General features: G+C 50.7%; 1 protein-coding gene across 3 annotated transcripts in view; it reads left to right on the top strand.

The window, feature by feature from the left end:
• The first annotated feature begins 357 nt into the window (after positions 1 to 357).
• Positions 358 to 16,161, top strand: part of EPB41L4B (erythrocyte membrane protein band 4.1 like 4B) — a 139,510-nt gene continuing 123,706 nt past the window's right edge. For all 3 annotated transcript variants that reach the window (XM_068973877.1, XM_068973878.1, XM_068973879.1), the window contains exon 1: positions 358 to 657. In XM_068973877.1, the coding sequence (XP_068829978.1) occupies positions 358 to 657 (300 nt within the window). The remainder of the gene's footprint in view (positions 658 to 16,161) is intronic.

The raw sequence follows: 16,161 nt of genomic DNA, 5'->3' as shown, positions 1-16,161 counted from the left end.
CCCCCCGCAGCCCCCCGGGCCGCCCGCGGCCGGCCGTCGGCAGCGGCTCCTCGGCCGCGAGCGCAGGCCGCCGGCCCGGCAGAGCGCGTGGCGGCGGAGGCGGCGGCGGGACGGCTGCCGGGCCGCCCCGAGCGCGCCCTCCCGCCCGCGGCCACTCGCAGTCGGCGCTGGCCCGGCCGGCGCGCCCCGCAGGCACCCGGAGCGCGGCCTCGGCCTCGGCGGGAGCGAGCCCCGGGCCGCAGCCGGCGGGAGGAGGCGCGGGCGGGCGCTGGCACTGACGGCGTCGCGGGGCACTCCCGGGCGGCGGCGCAGCGGCAGCGGCGCAGGGGGCGGAGGCAGGGGACGCCCCCAGCCAGGATGCTGCGGTTTCTGCGCCGGACCTTTGGCCGCCGCTCCATGCAGCGCTACGCGCGGGGCGCGGCAGGGCGCGGGGCCGCCGGGCTGGGGGACGAGCGCGACGGGGGCCCGCGGGGGGGCCCGGCCGCCGCTGTCTCCACGCTGCCCGCCGCGCCCGGGGGCAGCGTGTTCCCGGCCGGCGGCGGGCCCCTGCTCACGGGCGGCGCGGCCGTGCACATCTCTGCCGCCGGAGCCTCCAAGGCCACCCTCTACTGCCGCGTCTTCCTGCTCGACGGTACCGAAGTGAGCGTGGACCTGCCGGTGAGTGACGGAGCCGGTCCGGGCCACTGGCACCCCGGGGCCCGTGGGGCAGTTCCCTTCCCCCGATGCTCCCCTCTGGGGCGCTCCCCTTGTACCTCTCCGGGATCCCCTCCCCCTTCTGCGCGCACTCCTAGTCCTGGTTCCCTCTCGGGCCACCCCATTCTGGTCTCTTCCGGGGGGCCCCATCCCTGGCCCGCGCCCCCTCAAGTCCCAAGTCCCCGCCCCCTGGCGCGGGTGACTGTTGTTCCCCTGAGGTCTTTGAGGTTCCTGCAGCGGCCTTCTTGGAGCTGGGCTGTCGTTTAGAGAATGTCAAAACAAGGCGGGGCTGCCCCGGGGTAGCCCGTTTGCCCCCACAGACTCGCCACCAGGCCGTGGTGGGAAGGCAGGGGAGGAGAAGCCCGCTCGCCTCCTGGCCGGCAGGTGCCCCAAGTTTGGGAGGGAGTCAGGGAAGTATTTCTGCTCTTTCCAGTCCCCATCTGGGCGCTCCCCACCCCTTCATCCCATCCTAAACAGCCCCTCTGGCCCGCTGCCTCACAGGGGGTTGGGCGACTTGGGAGCTGACTCGAGAATCGACTCTTGCTGATCGGGTCAACTTTGCAGCTGCAGAGCTCCCTTCTGGGCCGCTGGGAGTCGGCCCCCGGGCCTGGGGCGCCGGACTTTCCCCGGGGTCTGTGCAGGGAGCCGCGGAGGCACCCCAGGGCGGCTGCGCCGCGGCCTCGGCCCGGGCCACCCGCCCACAGGTGGTTGCACCCCGCCCCCTGCAGCGGAGAGCTCGGCTGGCACTGTTGTCCCCGCCAGGGCGTCCGGCCACCAGCGGGTCTTTCTAGCCCAAGGGGCCAGATCTGATCAGATCGAATCCGCACATTAATGGGGCGCCTACTGTGCACCCGGCGCTGCGGCAGACGTTGCCTTTGGGATTCTTTGGGTGTGACTGAGGACACAGAAATGGTTGAGCTTTAGATGAATGTTACAGATCGTCCCGAGGGTTTCAAGCGGGGCGGGCGGAATAACATACCGGGACTTCTAAAGAAAGCATTCAGACCTTCTCGGGTTGGGGAAATTGGACGTCAGGAGAGAACTGGCTGGGAACCTGTAAGGGTTTTAGATGGGAAAATCAGAGCCTGCCTGGCCTGCGGTTTAATGTTTCCTTGTGTTAGGTTTAATTTTGAGACAGTTTCAGTTTATGGCGATTTTATTTTTGTGGTTCCTGGTGCTCTCCATAGGATATCATTTTGTTACGATAATACCCTTCGGGGGCCTTTATATTCATGGAAAAGGAGCCAACATTCCAGTGCTCAGAGCAGTTGTCTTTAAAATAGTATTAAAATGTTACTGTTTTTCCAAGACTGGGCTCTCCAGCTTTTTATTCTGCTGGGAGAGGAGGCTTGAAAAAGGGGAGAGGGGCGGGCCGAGCCGAGTGGAGGAGAGGTGAGTGGGTTGCTTCTGGAGCGGGCAGCTGGTGTGTGGAGAGGATGTGGCGCGTTCTGCATCTCAGATCTGCGAAAGGAATGCTCTGGTTGGGAACTTTGACAACGCTCACTGCTGATGATTTTCTTGTCTGTTCCCCCGAGATGATTCGTTTATGAAGTGTATTGCGTTTGTCAGGTTTCTGCGACAGGCTTAAGTGGTGTCTCTGAGATGAAAAATGCAAACCCAGTAAAAATGCATGCGTGGTGAATAGACCCAAACAGGTACCCAGATGAACAGGTTGGGATGCGAAGGCTGACTTACCTCAGCTGGTGGAGCCCTGGCCCAGTGTGGCAGAGGCAGGTTTTGCATCCTAAAGTTTTCTTCGCTTAATTAAAGGCTACTTGACAGAAGAATTCACTAGGTTTTCTTACAATGGCAGATTTGTTTCCTTTTTGTAAAAGAAAATTTATTTATTTATTTTTTGGTTACATTGGGTCTTCCCTGCAGCTTGGGTTTTTATCTAGTTGCAGAGAGAGCCGTGGGGGGGAGGGGGCTACTCTTCACTGGCGGTGTGCAGGCTTCTAGCTTCGGTGGCTTCTCTTGTTGGGGAGCGCAGGCCCTAGGCACACAGGCTGCAGTAGTTGTGGCATAGCGGTTTAGTTGCTCTGCAGCATGTGGGATCTTCCCAGACCAGGAATCGAACTTGTGTTCCTTGCATTGGCAGGCGGATTCTTATCCACTGTATTCACCAGGGATGTCCAATGGGATGCCTTAAGATGTTATTTAGTGAACTTCCAATTTTATTTATATAGACATGCATATAATGTATATGTGCCGCCCTTAGGCAGGTCCAGAGCAAATGTTGGCGTTGGTCATCTGTGCCCTTGCTTGGGGAGGAAAGATGGAGAAGAATTCACCAGGGAGCACAGCTCATTGACTGAGAGATTTATTCGCTGTTAGATCTGCATCACAGTCTCCCACAGTCATCCTCAGAGTTTCAGTGCCAGTACAGCATGGGCTCCAAGCAGCCCGGCCTCCATGAAGCCATAGCATCTGTGCTTCTTCTCAGCCCCATTTCACCAAGCTCACTTTTTATGCTGTCCTTTTTTGGCATTTAGTCCCACTGGTCATTCTTCTCGTCTCCTGCATTCCTGAATTTTTACCGCTTCTTGGCCCCTGGGATGGCTTTGCGGCCTGGTATACCGGATTTACCTTTGACCGCCATCTCCCTAACCTGGATTTTCTGTCTCCAGTCACTTGCTCAGGCACAAAGCACACTTGCCAGGCTAACTATGGCTCTTTTGTAATTAAAACTCTCTGGTGTTGGTAGCGTCATGCATTCTCTGCTCAGCATACTAACCATGCTTAGGCATTGTCATAAGCCGTTTTATTAGCCCTCGTCAGGAGGCCTGTGTTCCAGAAGTGCTTCAAACACAAGGCCCTCAGTGGGATTGTGCTGGGGCACCTTGGTTTTTCGCTGGGCTGTGGACCCAAAGGTGAATGAGAGGTGGCCTTGAAGCCCTTGAGAAACACAAGTGGCAGTGTGTCTTTTTACTGTAAGTGATGCTGAGCTCACAGGCTCACCAGATAGGGTGCTGGGGGATGGATGAATCAGGAGGACTTCCTGGAGACTTTGATGCTTGTGGCTCTAGGATCTCGAATCCAGTGCCCCTTATGCATTTTTAGACTCCCTGTTGTTTCAGGGAGTCAGCCACTTCTTGGCCATGCCACGGCCCCGCTGTTATATATAACAAAGGAAGAAGCAGCTATAATTGTCTTCTCCAGTGATGCTTCCCTGATGGAGCCTGGAGCCCCCTTCCCCAGGTGGTGGGTCTCATCCTCTCGCACGCCTGTGTGTTCTTAACCTTTGCTGTGCATCACGATCTTTGGGGAAAAAAAAAGAATCCATCTATAATGGGCAATCTGGAGTGGGCTTCCTGTGCCAACCCAGCTCCCAGGGGAGGCGTTGGCCCACCATACAGACCAGAGTGCCCCACCAGAGCCACTCCTCTTCAGAAACCTGGGTGCTGGCTCAGAAGGTGCGTCCCCCTCCGAGGCCCCGCCCTGCCAGGCCCAGCCCTCAGGTGTGGTCTGGCCAGAGCAGGGCAGGACTCCCTCGGCCTGCCCCAGACTCTTCCCTTCTGTTAATGCTGCTGAAGATCCCATTAGTGTGTTTGGCAGCGGCACCCGCTGTTGACTCATATTAGCTCTCTGTTGACTAAATCCCTGGCATCGCTTTTGCTCGTGCGGCTGTTGCTCAGCCCCGTCTCCCCACTCCCTTGCATGCGCAGGCTTCCAGCAGCTCTGTGTGGAGAGCCAGGAAGGGGTGTGGCTGGCTGGTTAGCACTCCCTCCCATGCCCTGCAGGGCATGCCCCGTTGGCCAGTGGGAGGTTTGGCGCAGTTGCTCTCACCGTCTCTGAGCTCAGTGTGGACTTGGGTGGTACAGGGCAAGCATGGAGAATTTCAGGGTGGGAAGGTGCACGTTTGAGTTGTGCAGTCTGGCTGTGCCATCCTTGAACCTCGATTTTCTGGTCTTTAAAATGGGAGGATTATACATCTAAAAGGATGTGAAAAGGCCTTAGGAAGCAGCAGGGTGCTGAAGGGGTGCTGGTAGGCTGTCATCTTACACACATCTCTGTGCCTCCTCTTTGGCCTGTGAAAAGGGATTGGGAAATTTTCTAGAATGAACATTAAAAAAAAAAAAAAGGGTGGGAATCCCTGGTGGTTCAGTGGTTAGTACTCTGCGCTTTCACTGCCAAGGGCCTGGGTTTGATCCCTGGTTGGGAACTAAGATCCCATAAGCTGCATGGTTTGGGAAAAAAAAAAGCCATGCCAGGAAGGCTAATTGCTTGGCTCTCCCTTATTGTAAATTGGAAACTGGATGTAGTAAGAGCGATACTTTATAAAAGTTGCACTTTGAATGAGAAAAGAATGCTACCCGCCCCCCCCACCCCCACAGTGGCTCAAATGGTAATGAATCCATCTATAGTGCAGGAGATCTAGGGTCAAACCCTGGGTCAGGAAGATCTCCTGGAAAAGGGAAGGGCAGCCCACTCTGGTGTCCTTGCCTGGAGAATCCCGTGGACAGAGGAGTGTGGTGGGCAATAGTCCATGGGGTTGCAAAGAGTCGGACTAAGCTACTGACACTTTCACTTTTCACCCCCCACTTACAGTCCGAAATAGAAAGAAAAATGCCGGTCCTTAGAATTTCAGGACTGGAACCTCAGACCTAACAGAACATACATGATACAGCATGAAGATCGTAAGGGACCCTAGACAACACATATCCACCCATCGTATGTATGGGACACAGAGGCCTGGGGATATAAAGTGACTCCCTTGGTCACTCGGTGAGGAGGTGTCAGGTGCATCTTTGGGAACCAGTCTCACCTTTGGAGATGTGTTGGATCAGCAGTAAGGTGGCTGGCCCGAGTCCTAACACAGCATCATGGCAGGGGGCCAGATATGTTCTCGGCATTTACCTAAACAACGGGAAACTCCAGCAAAAGCGTTCTCTAACTTTAGTGTACGCAAAGAGTGCATCTGGGATTTTCTTGATTCCAGTTCAGCTGTGCAGAGCCCACCTCCAGAATTTCTGATTAGTTTAGGAAGCTGGACTTTGAATCGGTACCTTGGGCGTGCAATTCCGACACAGTGGTCCCCTTCACACCCTTTGAAAAACACTGGCTCTGAACTGGGAGAGCAGAGGGCAGCCGCACTGTGCATTAAAAGAGGCTTCAGACAGTGAGGATGGGAGCAGCAGCCTCCAAGCTGGGGGTTGGCAGGCTCACACCTGCACTGTAGGGAGCCCATCTTTGCCACCCCAGAGTGCAGGCTGGGCTGGGAGAGGGAATGGAGACCATTCCCTCTCTGGAGACAGTTCTGCTGTTGCAGTAATCCAGGTGAGGGGTGATGAGGGCCTGGGGTGGAGAAGGGACTGAGTGTTGGTGTGTTCCCCAAGGTGGGGCTGTTGATTGAGTGTGAGGGAAGTGAGGAGTGGGGTCTAACTTGGAGGACAGGGCTATCTTCACTCTCAGGTGTGGGAAGAAATGGAGGACCACATAAGACCCATGAGAAGGCAGCTCCTCATCTCCACCCACTCCTGAGGTCCCTGATGCCATGAACACCCTGCCTTCTCCCAGACTTCAGGTGGCTTGCTTTTTCTTCCTTGTGAGGGCTGGTAATGGCTCAAGGCGGCCCTCCAGGGCTTACCCCGCTCGAACTCATCCTGGACTATGAATGAGGCCATGGGGGCCCTCAGATAAGTGTGTCATGGGTTTATGTATTTTTAAAACATACCTTTGTTTTCAAAGGAGGGCAGGTGGGGAAGGGGAGAAGGCAGGAGAGGTGGATGGTGACCATCCCAAGTGGGACAGAGGTGCCCTCTCTTAACTCCGGTTCCTTACTCGCCGTTAATATGCAGGGTGGGGGTGTCTGCAAGCCTCTCCAGCACCAGGAACATGACCCTGTGCAAGTCCAGGACAAAACAAATTTTCACTGGTTAAGAGCTTTCACGTGCATAGTCTCATTGAGTTCTGTCCCTCGTGCACTATTGTGGATGAAGGCGCAGGTCTGTTTAATTCTGAAACAGCAAAAGATTGTGGTGGGGGTCAGGTCGGTGATACGGGGAGATAGCCTTTCTCCTACATTCTTGCGTAGGGACTTAGAAAAAACTCCACTCCATCACTGCAGAAATCCTCCACCCACAACCTGTCCTCAAAACCCGAATCCCATCCTTCTCTATGGCCTGACTCCTGTCTCCAGCCTCCTCCACGCTGCCCAGAGTGTTTCTTCTGCAGGAATCTGGTTCTTTGCACTGGGGCTTCCTCCTCGGGCCCATGGCAGCTGCCTGCAGGCAGGGTCAGCTGCTGATTCATGTTGGTGGGTTTTTTTTTTTTTTGGTGGTTGGCATGTGTTTTCCTCCCCCACTTGCATTTCACAGGAGAACACGTTGGCAGCAGAAAGATTAGAAAATATAGATATGGAGGAGAAGTTAAAAACATCTAAAATCTCATCAGAGATAACCACTTTTAAAACTGTGGTGTGTATGTGTGTGTGTGTGTGTGTGTGTGTGTCCGTCCATCTGTACTTTTCTCTTTGTTTTTAGTTCTGAATGTTATTTAAAATGATGAATTTATATGGGTTGATAACAGTAAAATCTCTTTCCCCACCTCTATAGCACAGTTGAATAGGGATCTAGACCCCAAGTTTGGGCCTCTTTAGGATGAGACCCTTCTGCCCCCACTACTTTACAGCCCCTGGGATCCTTAGCTGGGGCAGGGAGCTTCCTGTGGCCATCTGAGCTGTATGCTACCTAAAGCCTGGCTAAGGAGTGGGGTCCTCATCCTTGTAGCCCTTCCCCACCAATCACCTCTGCTTTCTGGTAGCTTAGCAGTCCCATTGATGTGGCCACAGACTCCCCTTGCATCTGAGGACTTGTGTTCTGAACACTGTTTTGGGGAGGCTCTCACCTGCCCAGGGAGCTTAGGCCCTGCTCCCAGCTGGGGCTGATCTGGCATAGGTGGGTGGGTAATCCTACAGCATCCCAGGGCTGCCTCCTCTGCCCTAGGGTCTCTCATCTCATTCTGCAGCCTCTTCGGCTTCTCTCAACAGTGGATGTATCTCACTAGTCCCACTTGATTTTAATTTCTGGCTTATTTTTGTTCCCCACAATGCTTTTGTTTGGCCACAGTGTTTTCAGTCACCCAAGACTGGTTGTGCACTTACCCTGCATGAAGCATTGGGAGGGGTACAGGACCGGGGAGAGAGTTCCAGTCTAGAAGGTGGGAGACAGTGTCAGGAGATAACTCGGAACCCCACGAGGGGTGGCGAGAGGGTGAGCGATGGAACCTTGGGCTGGACTTGGAGAAGGTTTGATGCCCCGCGTGACACTGAGTTGTCCGGAAGGTTGCCTAGGAGGTTCCGCTGTTAAGATCAGAAGGCCTTGCAGTGGATGAAGCAGCAGGTGCAGATGCACGGAGGATGGGAGCCAGGAAACCCCACTGGCTGGGCTTCCAGCTCCTTGTGAGTAGGAATGATTGTGAGCGCCGGCTGAGCCCCCAGATCTTGAAGGAGTGAGTGAGCAACCTCTGAAGCACAGAGGAGGGTCTCAAGCTGGTAAGAGTCAGGGGATCACAGTGTGCTGATACTGTGCTAAGTGCTTAAGTGACTGTTGAATCCTCACCAGACCTCTTTCGGTGGTTACTGTTCTTATACCTTATTTGTGAGAGGGGTGAATCAGGGCCCAAGAGACTGATTGAAAAAACCCCACCGGTGTCACATATTAAGGCAGACTCTAGCTTCGGGCTAGAAGAGGTTTGTGTCAGGGAAGGTCGTCTGACCAGGACTGGGTCTGGGAGGAGTGGGGGTGGGTGGAGCCTGCCCCAGGGTTGATGGGGACCCTGAGCCTCAGAACGGTGGCCCCCTTTCCAGGCCACTTGGGGTTCCCATGCATGGGATTCACACCTGTAAGGCATACTGGGTGAGTGTGGTTTCAACCAGAGCGCCTTCTGGTTTGAGGCCCATAATTCTTCAACGCTGAGTTTGGAAATAGGCTACATTTTAAAAAAGTGTTTAATAGAACAACACTAAAATTATCCTAGAGAGAAACATTTTATATATTCCCATCCTGCTGCATAGCAACTGGTTGGTTTCACCGCTCCCTTCAATCTTTGTGCTTTTGCATACATGTTTATAAACATGGTGTGCAGCCTTTTATATACTTTTTTTATTTAAAAAAAACCTTTCTTCCTCTTATCCAAGCCTTCCAGACATACTTTTCACCCAGTTTGGTGCCTTCTTTTCGGCTTATTCTGAATTACTTACAGAAGTTTGTGTGTGTGTGTGAAATAATACCTGTTCCTACCTGTCTCTTGGGGTTGAAGGTTGTCAGTCACAGCACCTGGTATCTTGCCTGTTGGCTCGCCTACCCCCCCAGGCTCACAGAATCTGTGTTACTTCCCTTAATTGCTACCATCTGGGAAGGTGTTATTATCCCCTTTACGCAGGTCTCCAGGCCACTCCGCTGTAAGTAGGGTGGAGCCAGAATTGAATCTGGGTTTCCTGACCCATTCTTTAGTGCTCTACCCCTAGCCCATGAAAGGTGTGCTCTCCGGAACTCCAAGGGAAGGTCAGAATCTTTTGTAATTTGACAGATTAGAATTTCATGCTGTAAATTGCCCTGCCTTTGCTGAGCCTCTTTGCTTCACAGCATCTCTGGCATTTGGGTTCTGTCTACCATTTTTCAGCATGTCTTGTAGGTTCTTTCCCCCAGTGTCACAGTTGGCTGAGTGCCCAGCATTTCCTTCTAAAAGTTGTGAACTGGAGGGTGATATCCCCAGGGCCCTGTGCCATCTGTGGGGTCATCTGGAGTGTCTTTGTTTCCCGGCACTGAGCTGGGTCCCAGGGGCAGACTCGCCCAGGGAAGCTGGCCCTGCCAGGAGGATGTGGACCGCCTGGTTCCTCGGGTGCCTGCAGGGTCAGCCTCCTTTGGCTCTGTGGTGTCTCTTCCATGCCCACTTCATGCCTGAATGCTGTTGTCATGTCTTATGTGTGTTCAAGGGGCTTGAGGTAGGTTTGGTAGCATGTCTCCTTTATCCTTCCAGCTTGCTTGCTCAGGTGTACCTTCTTTGAAATATGGATTTTTAAAACTGTGATAATACGTAAGTAGCATAAAATTGACCATTTTAACCATTTTTAGGTGTACACTTCAAAGTATATGCACATTGTTATGCAAGACCACCGCTGTTCATCTCCAGAACATTTTCATCTTCCCCAACTAAAACCATGTCCAGTAAGCTCGAACTCCCCATTCCTCCTTCCCCGTAGCCCCTGGCAGCCTCTAATCCACTTTCTGTCTCTGTGAATCTGACTCCCCCAGCTCCCTCTCGTAAGTGGAGTCATACGGTCCTTGTCCTTTTGTGTCTGGCTTCTTTCACTTAGCATAATGTCTTCAAGGTCCATCCAAGTGGTAGCATGGGTCAGCTTTTTAAAGGCTGAATGGTATTCCGGTGCGCAGACACGCCACAGTTTGTTGACCCATTCATCCGAGTTACAGACTTTTCTTCGTGTCTCGGCCTTCCTAACTCTGCCCTGCCGTTCACCGATGGCCTTGCCGTTCACCGATGGCCTTGCCGTTCACTGATGGCAGAGACTTGGATGTCCTCCACCTACCCCTCGGGGTTTTGTTCTTGGCATCCTGGCTCCTCTTACCTGGGACTCTTCCTTCTTTGGCTAATCCTTCTCCCAGGTTGTCTGGTCTTTTGTCAGAGTTGCTCAGTGTTGGCAAGTCCTCTGTCCAGTCAGTCTTTAAATCTTTTAATGATGAAATACAGAATCAAAAGAGTATCTGTAATATGACTGGTTTTAAAGAAAAGTAGGGGCTTCCCTGGTGGTCCAGTGGCTAAGACTCCACACTCCCAATGCAGGGGACCCAGGTTCCATCCCCGGTCGGAAAACTAGATCCCACATGTCCTGCAGTGAAGATGGACAATCCCATGTGTCGCAACTAAGACCCGTGCTGCCAAATAAGTAAATAAATAAATACTAAAAAAATTAATGTAACAAACATCCGTGTACCTACCACCCAGCTTAAGAACAAAGAGCCTCACCAGTGCTGTTAATCCCCCACCCACGTTCCTCCCTAATTGCCTTCCCTGCCCCCACCCCTGAAGTTTATCTCATTCCTTTTTTGATGGGTCTGCCTCATATGTGTGTTTCCCTAAAAGATAGACTGTTCATCCTGCATATTTGTGAACTTTATAGTATATGGATTTTTCACTCAATATTCTGTCTGAAGTTTATCCATATTGATGAGATGGCTGGACTTCTTGCTGTGCTGCAGGAATATACCCGAATATATTTATCCTTTGTCGGTGGACATTTGGGATGTTTTCAGTTTGGAGCTATTAGGGGAAAAAATGGCGCTTTGAACCTCCTGAAATTGGTCTCCTGGTGCACGTTTGCACGCCAGCGTCTCTCCTGGGTATATACCCGTCGCTGGGAGGGTGGCAGGCAGGGCCTTTTAAGATCATATGAAATTGTTTTCCAGAGTCCCTGCAGTACATAAAAGCGTCTGCTAATCCATTCTTCAGCCCTGGGCGTTGGGCAGCTTTTCTGTTTTATTTTACCAGTCTTGCGGGAGTTAGTGGGAACTCACTGTAGTCTTCACTTTTTCCCAGTTGTTGATGGGTTGAGGATCTTTGCCTGTGTTTATGGACCATACATGCATTTTTTCCTGGTATGCTGTGTTCTATGATGTTTGCCTGTTTTTTTTTTTAATTTTTATTTTTACTTTATTTTGCTTTACAATACTGTATTGGTTTTGCCATACATTGACATGAATCAGCCACGGGTGTACATGAGTTCCCAATCCTGAACCCCTCTCCCGTTTGCCTGTTTTTTAGTTGGGTTCTATTTTTCTCATTGTGTTCGGCTCCTTGCTCTGCTGGCCTTGATGAGGTTGTCTCCCATACCCACTTCCTCTTCTGAGCTCAACTCAGTGGAACAAGGGAGAACACGTCCATGTAAGTCCCCCTTGCCTTTCCTCCCTAAGTGGAAATGAATGTTCCGTCTTCCATTTCGCTGTGAATTAGCTGAAGTCTGTTGCTGCTGGTGAGCAGTTGCGGGATGTGTAGTCTTCATTCAATTCTGCCTACTTTCCTTCCAGTTTTTATTAATTGAAATTTTAAGTGCAGTCAAAAGCAGAGAGCCCTAAGTACCCATCATATAACGAACATAACTTAAGTACCCATTGTTAAACTTCATCACTTATTAATGTGGCCCCTTTCTTTTCACTTGTATTCTTTTATCTGTTCCTTCCCGATTCTTTTTAAAAAAGTTCCAAAACAAAATCCCAGTTATCTAAAAGATAAGGGCTGTGTTTTCTAAAAAACTATTCACAATATTATCACAACACCTAAAAATAATTAATAGTTGTCTTTTAGCCTCAGATATATGGTCAGTGTTTAAATTTTCTCATTTGGTTGTCACACCAAGGTCCTTTGAGTGTGTTTGGTTGATAGTCTATCTAAAAAGCTCTTTAAGAATTTTTTGAAATGTTATTTTCCCTTGCTTTATTGAGGCATAATTGACAAATAAAAATGCTATTTATTTGAGATGTAATGCATGTTGATTTGATATACATCTGCCTTGTGAAATGGTCACTGCACATTGAGGAATTAACGTATCCATCGCTTCTCTAGTCACCATTTGTGTGTGTATCTTGGCAGATTTCAGGTATACTCTACATTATAATTAACTATTGCATCATCACGCTGTCATTTAGATCCCAGAACTTTTTATTTTATAACTGAAAGTTTGTGTCCTTTGACCAACATTATCTCCTTTTTCTCTGCCCCACAATTTAGCTAAAGCTCTTAATCTGGAGTTTTCCCTTCTCCCCTCCTTTTCTTCCCCATTTGTTGAAGGAGTTGGGCCATCTGTCTTAGAGTTTCCCACTGTGGATTTCCTCGATGGCATCCTCAACATTTGGTTCCCCTGAGGTACAGTTGGTACAAGCATCACTTAAAGCATCTGACTCAGCACACAGAGAACAGTGAGGCAAGTTCCTTGTCCTTGAGAAGCTTGAGTGGAGACAATTCATTACACCTGGTGTGAAATGAATTTGCCCAGGGGAAATTCAGATAAGCTTAAAGAAAGGGCTAAGGTGGGAGGACTGGGAGAGGAAAGATGGGCAACCAGAAAATTTCAGAGAGAAAGCTTTGAGTTCTGAGGACAGTGGAGAACAGCTTTTCTGGTGGCCAGTCAGCATATGCAAAGGCACTGAGGCTCGAGATAATACTTGGAAGATTTCTGCTCCTGTTCAGCCCCTGCCTATGAGCCTAGGTATCCTGTCTTTCATTGGATGTTGCTTCTTTGAAAAGCTCCAGATTCCTCATCTTTGAGAAGTGTTCAGTAGATGTAATTAAAGTGAAGTCGCTCAGTCGTGTCCAACTTTTTGGGACCCCATGGACTGTAGCCCACCTGGCTCCTCCATCCATGGGATTCTCCAGCCCGAGTACTGGAGTGGGTTGCCATTTCCTTCTCCAGGGGAACTTCCCGACCCAGGGATCAAACCTGGGTCTCCCGCATTGTAGGCAGACGCTTTACCATCTGAGCCACCAGGGAAATCCAGTCACTGGTAGATTTAATTAAAAGAGTATCTTTTTCTTCTGGTTCTTCATCAGCTCCATAACTGTAGTTTTGAATGTCTCCCCTGGTGGCTTAGACAGTAAAGAATCTGCCTGCAATGCAGGAGACCAGTGTTTGATCCCTGGGTGGGGAAGATCCTCTGAAGAAGGGAATGGCAGCCCACCCCAGTATTCTTGCTTGGACACAGGAGCCTGGTAGGTTACAGCCCATGGGGTTGCAAAGAGTCGGACACGAGTGAGTGACCAACACTTGACCTTGAGGTTCTCTTTTTCTGTATCTTACTCCTGTTTGGGTGCCTTTACATTCTACCGGAACACCTCCCGCCCATCCCCCACTGCCCTCCACGCCCACCACCTTGAGCCCTTTTTCTCCATCTCCTGGCCAGAGGTGCCTGCAGACATTTTTAGGAGTAGAGTCAATGAACTTGGACACTGCAGAGAGAAAAGAGGTGGAGCAGATGGCAGGGCAGTGGGAACCACTCGGTTTTACTCCTAAAGAAACACTTGAAAGCCACGTGGTCCAGAGCGTCATTCTGGGGTGGCAGGTCTTTGCCTTGGAGCATGCCTGCTGCTCCACAGCCAGAGGCTGCTCACCTGTGGCAAATGAGCAGTAATTAGCATGTAATAAGAGCAGTTTCCTGCATGCACCTCCCGGCTCCTCCTCTCAGTGGCCCAGTGACAGCAGTAGGCCTCTTTGCCTCTCTGAGGTCCCCCTACCTGTTCCCAAACTAACTTGTGGTTCTCCCCAGGGCCCAGAAGAAACTGCCCGCTCTGCATCTGCCTGTGAAACAGCTGTGGGCTTCATCCAGGAAAGCCCGATACACTGTAAAGGTGCTTGAGGGTTAGTTATTAACCCACAGCACTCCCTGGCAGCCCATTCCAGTCCTTTGATGGTTCCTGTTTGCTGGGGCCCAAGGCCCAAGCCACATGCCCAGTGAGTTTCAGTCTGTATTGGGTGGCAGTGACAGTGGGGGTCAGAGTCCAGGGAGGGGCCCAGCTGGCTGGAGACCAGCTCCTGTCCCTGCACACAGGCTGGAGTGGCAGATCCCAGGGGGACTGGAGGGAGGGAGCTAAGAAGAGGGGATCTGTATGTGGGATGTTTCAGTGGGAGCCAGGCAGTCCAAGGTCAGAAGCACTTACTTGGGATGCTTCCGTATTCTACATAGGACTGACTGACTTTGCTTTGAAGTCCAGAAGCGTTTAGCTTTGTTCTCAAAGCTATGGCGATAGCTCCTCTTCATTAAAAAGACTTCCAAAGAAAAATGCAAAAATTATGTGCCGTCTTCATAAAAGAAAAGAAGCATTGCGTGTACTTGGATTACTGTTATGTGTCATTTATCTTATTAACTCACTTCACAGGATGAGCCATCTGTTTCATGTATTCGTTAAAAACGACAGTAAAAAATGATACCGGTGATATTATTTACAAAGCAGAATGAGATAATAAACTTAGAAAATAAACCTATGAGTAAAGGTGGGGGGAAGGATAAATCAGGAGGTTGGGGTTAACATATGCACAGTACTTTATATAAAATAGATCATCAACAAGGACCTACTGTATAACACAGGGAACTTTACTCAATATCTGTGATGACCTGTATGGGAAATAGAATCTGAAAATGAATAGCTATATGTATGTCTATAATTAAATCACTTTGCTGTACACCTGAAACGAATACAATGTTGTAAATCAACCATACTCCAATACAAAATAAAAAATTTAAAAACAACACACACACACGCAGCAAAACATGAGATCAAAATACAAAAGCAGAGAGAGATCAACTAGTGTGTGTAAGGCCCCATGCAAGGAGTATGAAATGATAAAAAAATGTGGGCCCTGCTTCAAGGGAGCTCATTTGGTGTGGGAAGTGGAATTGTAATTGATTCACAGGGCACATCTCCTGGCCTCTCACGTTGCCTTGGTAGCCCAGGATCAGTGTGCTAAGGATGTCAGGGTTAAAGGACCACCCCCCCCACTCCCCTCCCAGGCATCTGCGTGGTCTGGCTGCTCAGGTGGGCTGTGTACTGTGTTCCAGCCTTCATTCACCCTGTCACTGCTTACCTCCTGGCTCTGCCAGGGAACCTGCTCCACCCGCAGCCTCTACCCCAGGAGGGCCCCAGTCAACAGTGGAATACCACGTGCCGCTGGGTTTGAGGGGCCGTGTTCTCTGCACAGTCACGTCCCTTGTGTTTGTGTAGTATTTTAGGTTGAGATGAAGCTTTCGCCTTTTGTGGCTTTCTTTAATCCTCGTAGTACCTCTGTGGCAGAACTGCGGGCATTCCAGTTTTGTAGAAAGTTCAGCAGCAAGGTTTCTGCCCAACATCCCACAGTACGTGAGAGCGCCGGATGTAAAACCCTTTTCAGACTTGGCATTCCCGTCTGCCTGGTTCTTCCCCAAGGCTGCCACCCTCATGGTTCTCACCCTCACACTTTGTACCTTTGCTGTTCTTTCCCTTTCTTCTTGGCTGATTCTTATCTCCTAAGGGTCCAGTTGTCTCTCAGGACCCATTTCAGATGCCACCGTGTCTGTGAAGCTTGTCCCATAACCCCCGCCCTGCTTGTACTCTATAGTATTCCCGCTCATGTTTTGCCATGTGGGGGACTTAGTACATCCCATGCCATGGTAGTGGTTCATGTAGTACTTTGAGTAATAATTGTAATTATTTATATTACTTACAAAAAATAAGTAATAAATTGACTTATTGTTTTGCAAAAGTTTTTATTTTGGTGAAATGCAGATAAAGTTTCAACCATTCCATCACACTCACTCACAGTGTTAGGCAACCATTACCACAGTCTAGCTCCAGAGCCTTGTCATGACCCCTGAACCTAAGGAAGCATTCACCCTCCATTCTCCCCTCTTCCCAGCCTCTGGCAGCCACTAACCCGTTTTCTGTCTCTGTGGATTTGCCAACTCTAGATATTTCATATAAATGGAG

The sequence above is a fragment of the Capricornis sumatraensis genome, chromosome 6 (genome assembly GCF_032405125.1).
Source record: "Capricornis sumatraensis isolate serow.1 chromosome 6, serow.2, whole genome shotgun sequence".
NCBI lineage: Eukaryota > Metazoa > Chordata > Mammalia > Artiodactyla > Bovidae > Capricornis > Capricornis sumatraensis.
Note: the sequence above shows the minus strand (reverse complement) of the source record. Positions and strands in the feature narration are given on the sequence as shown.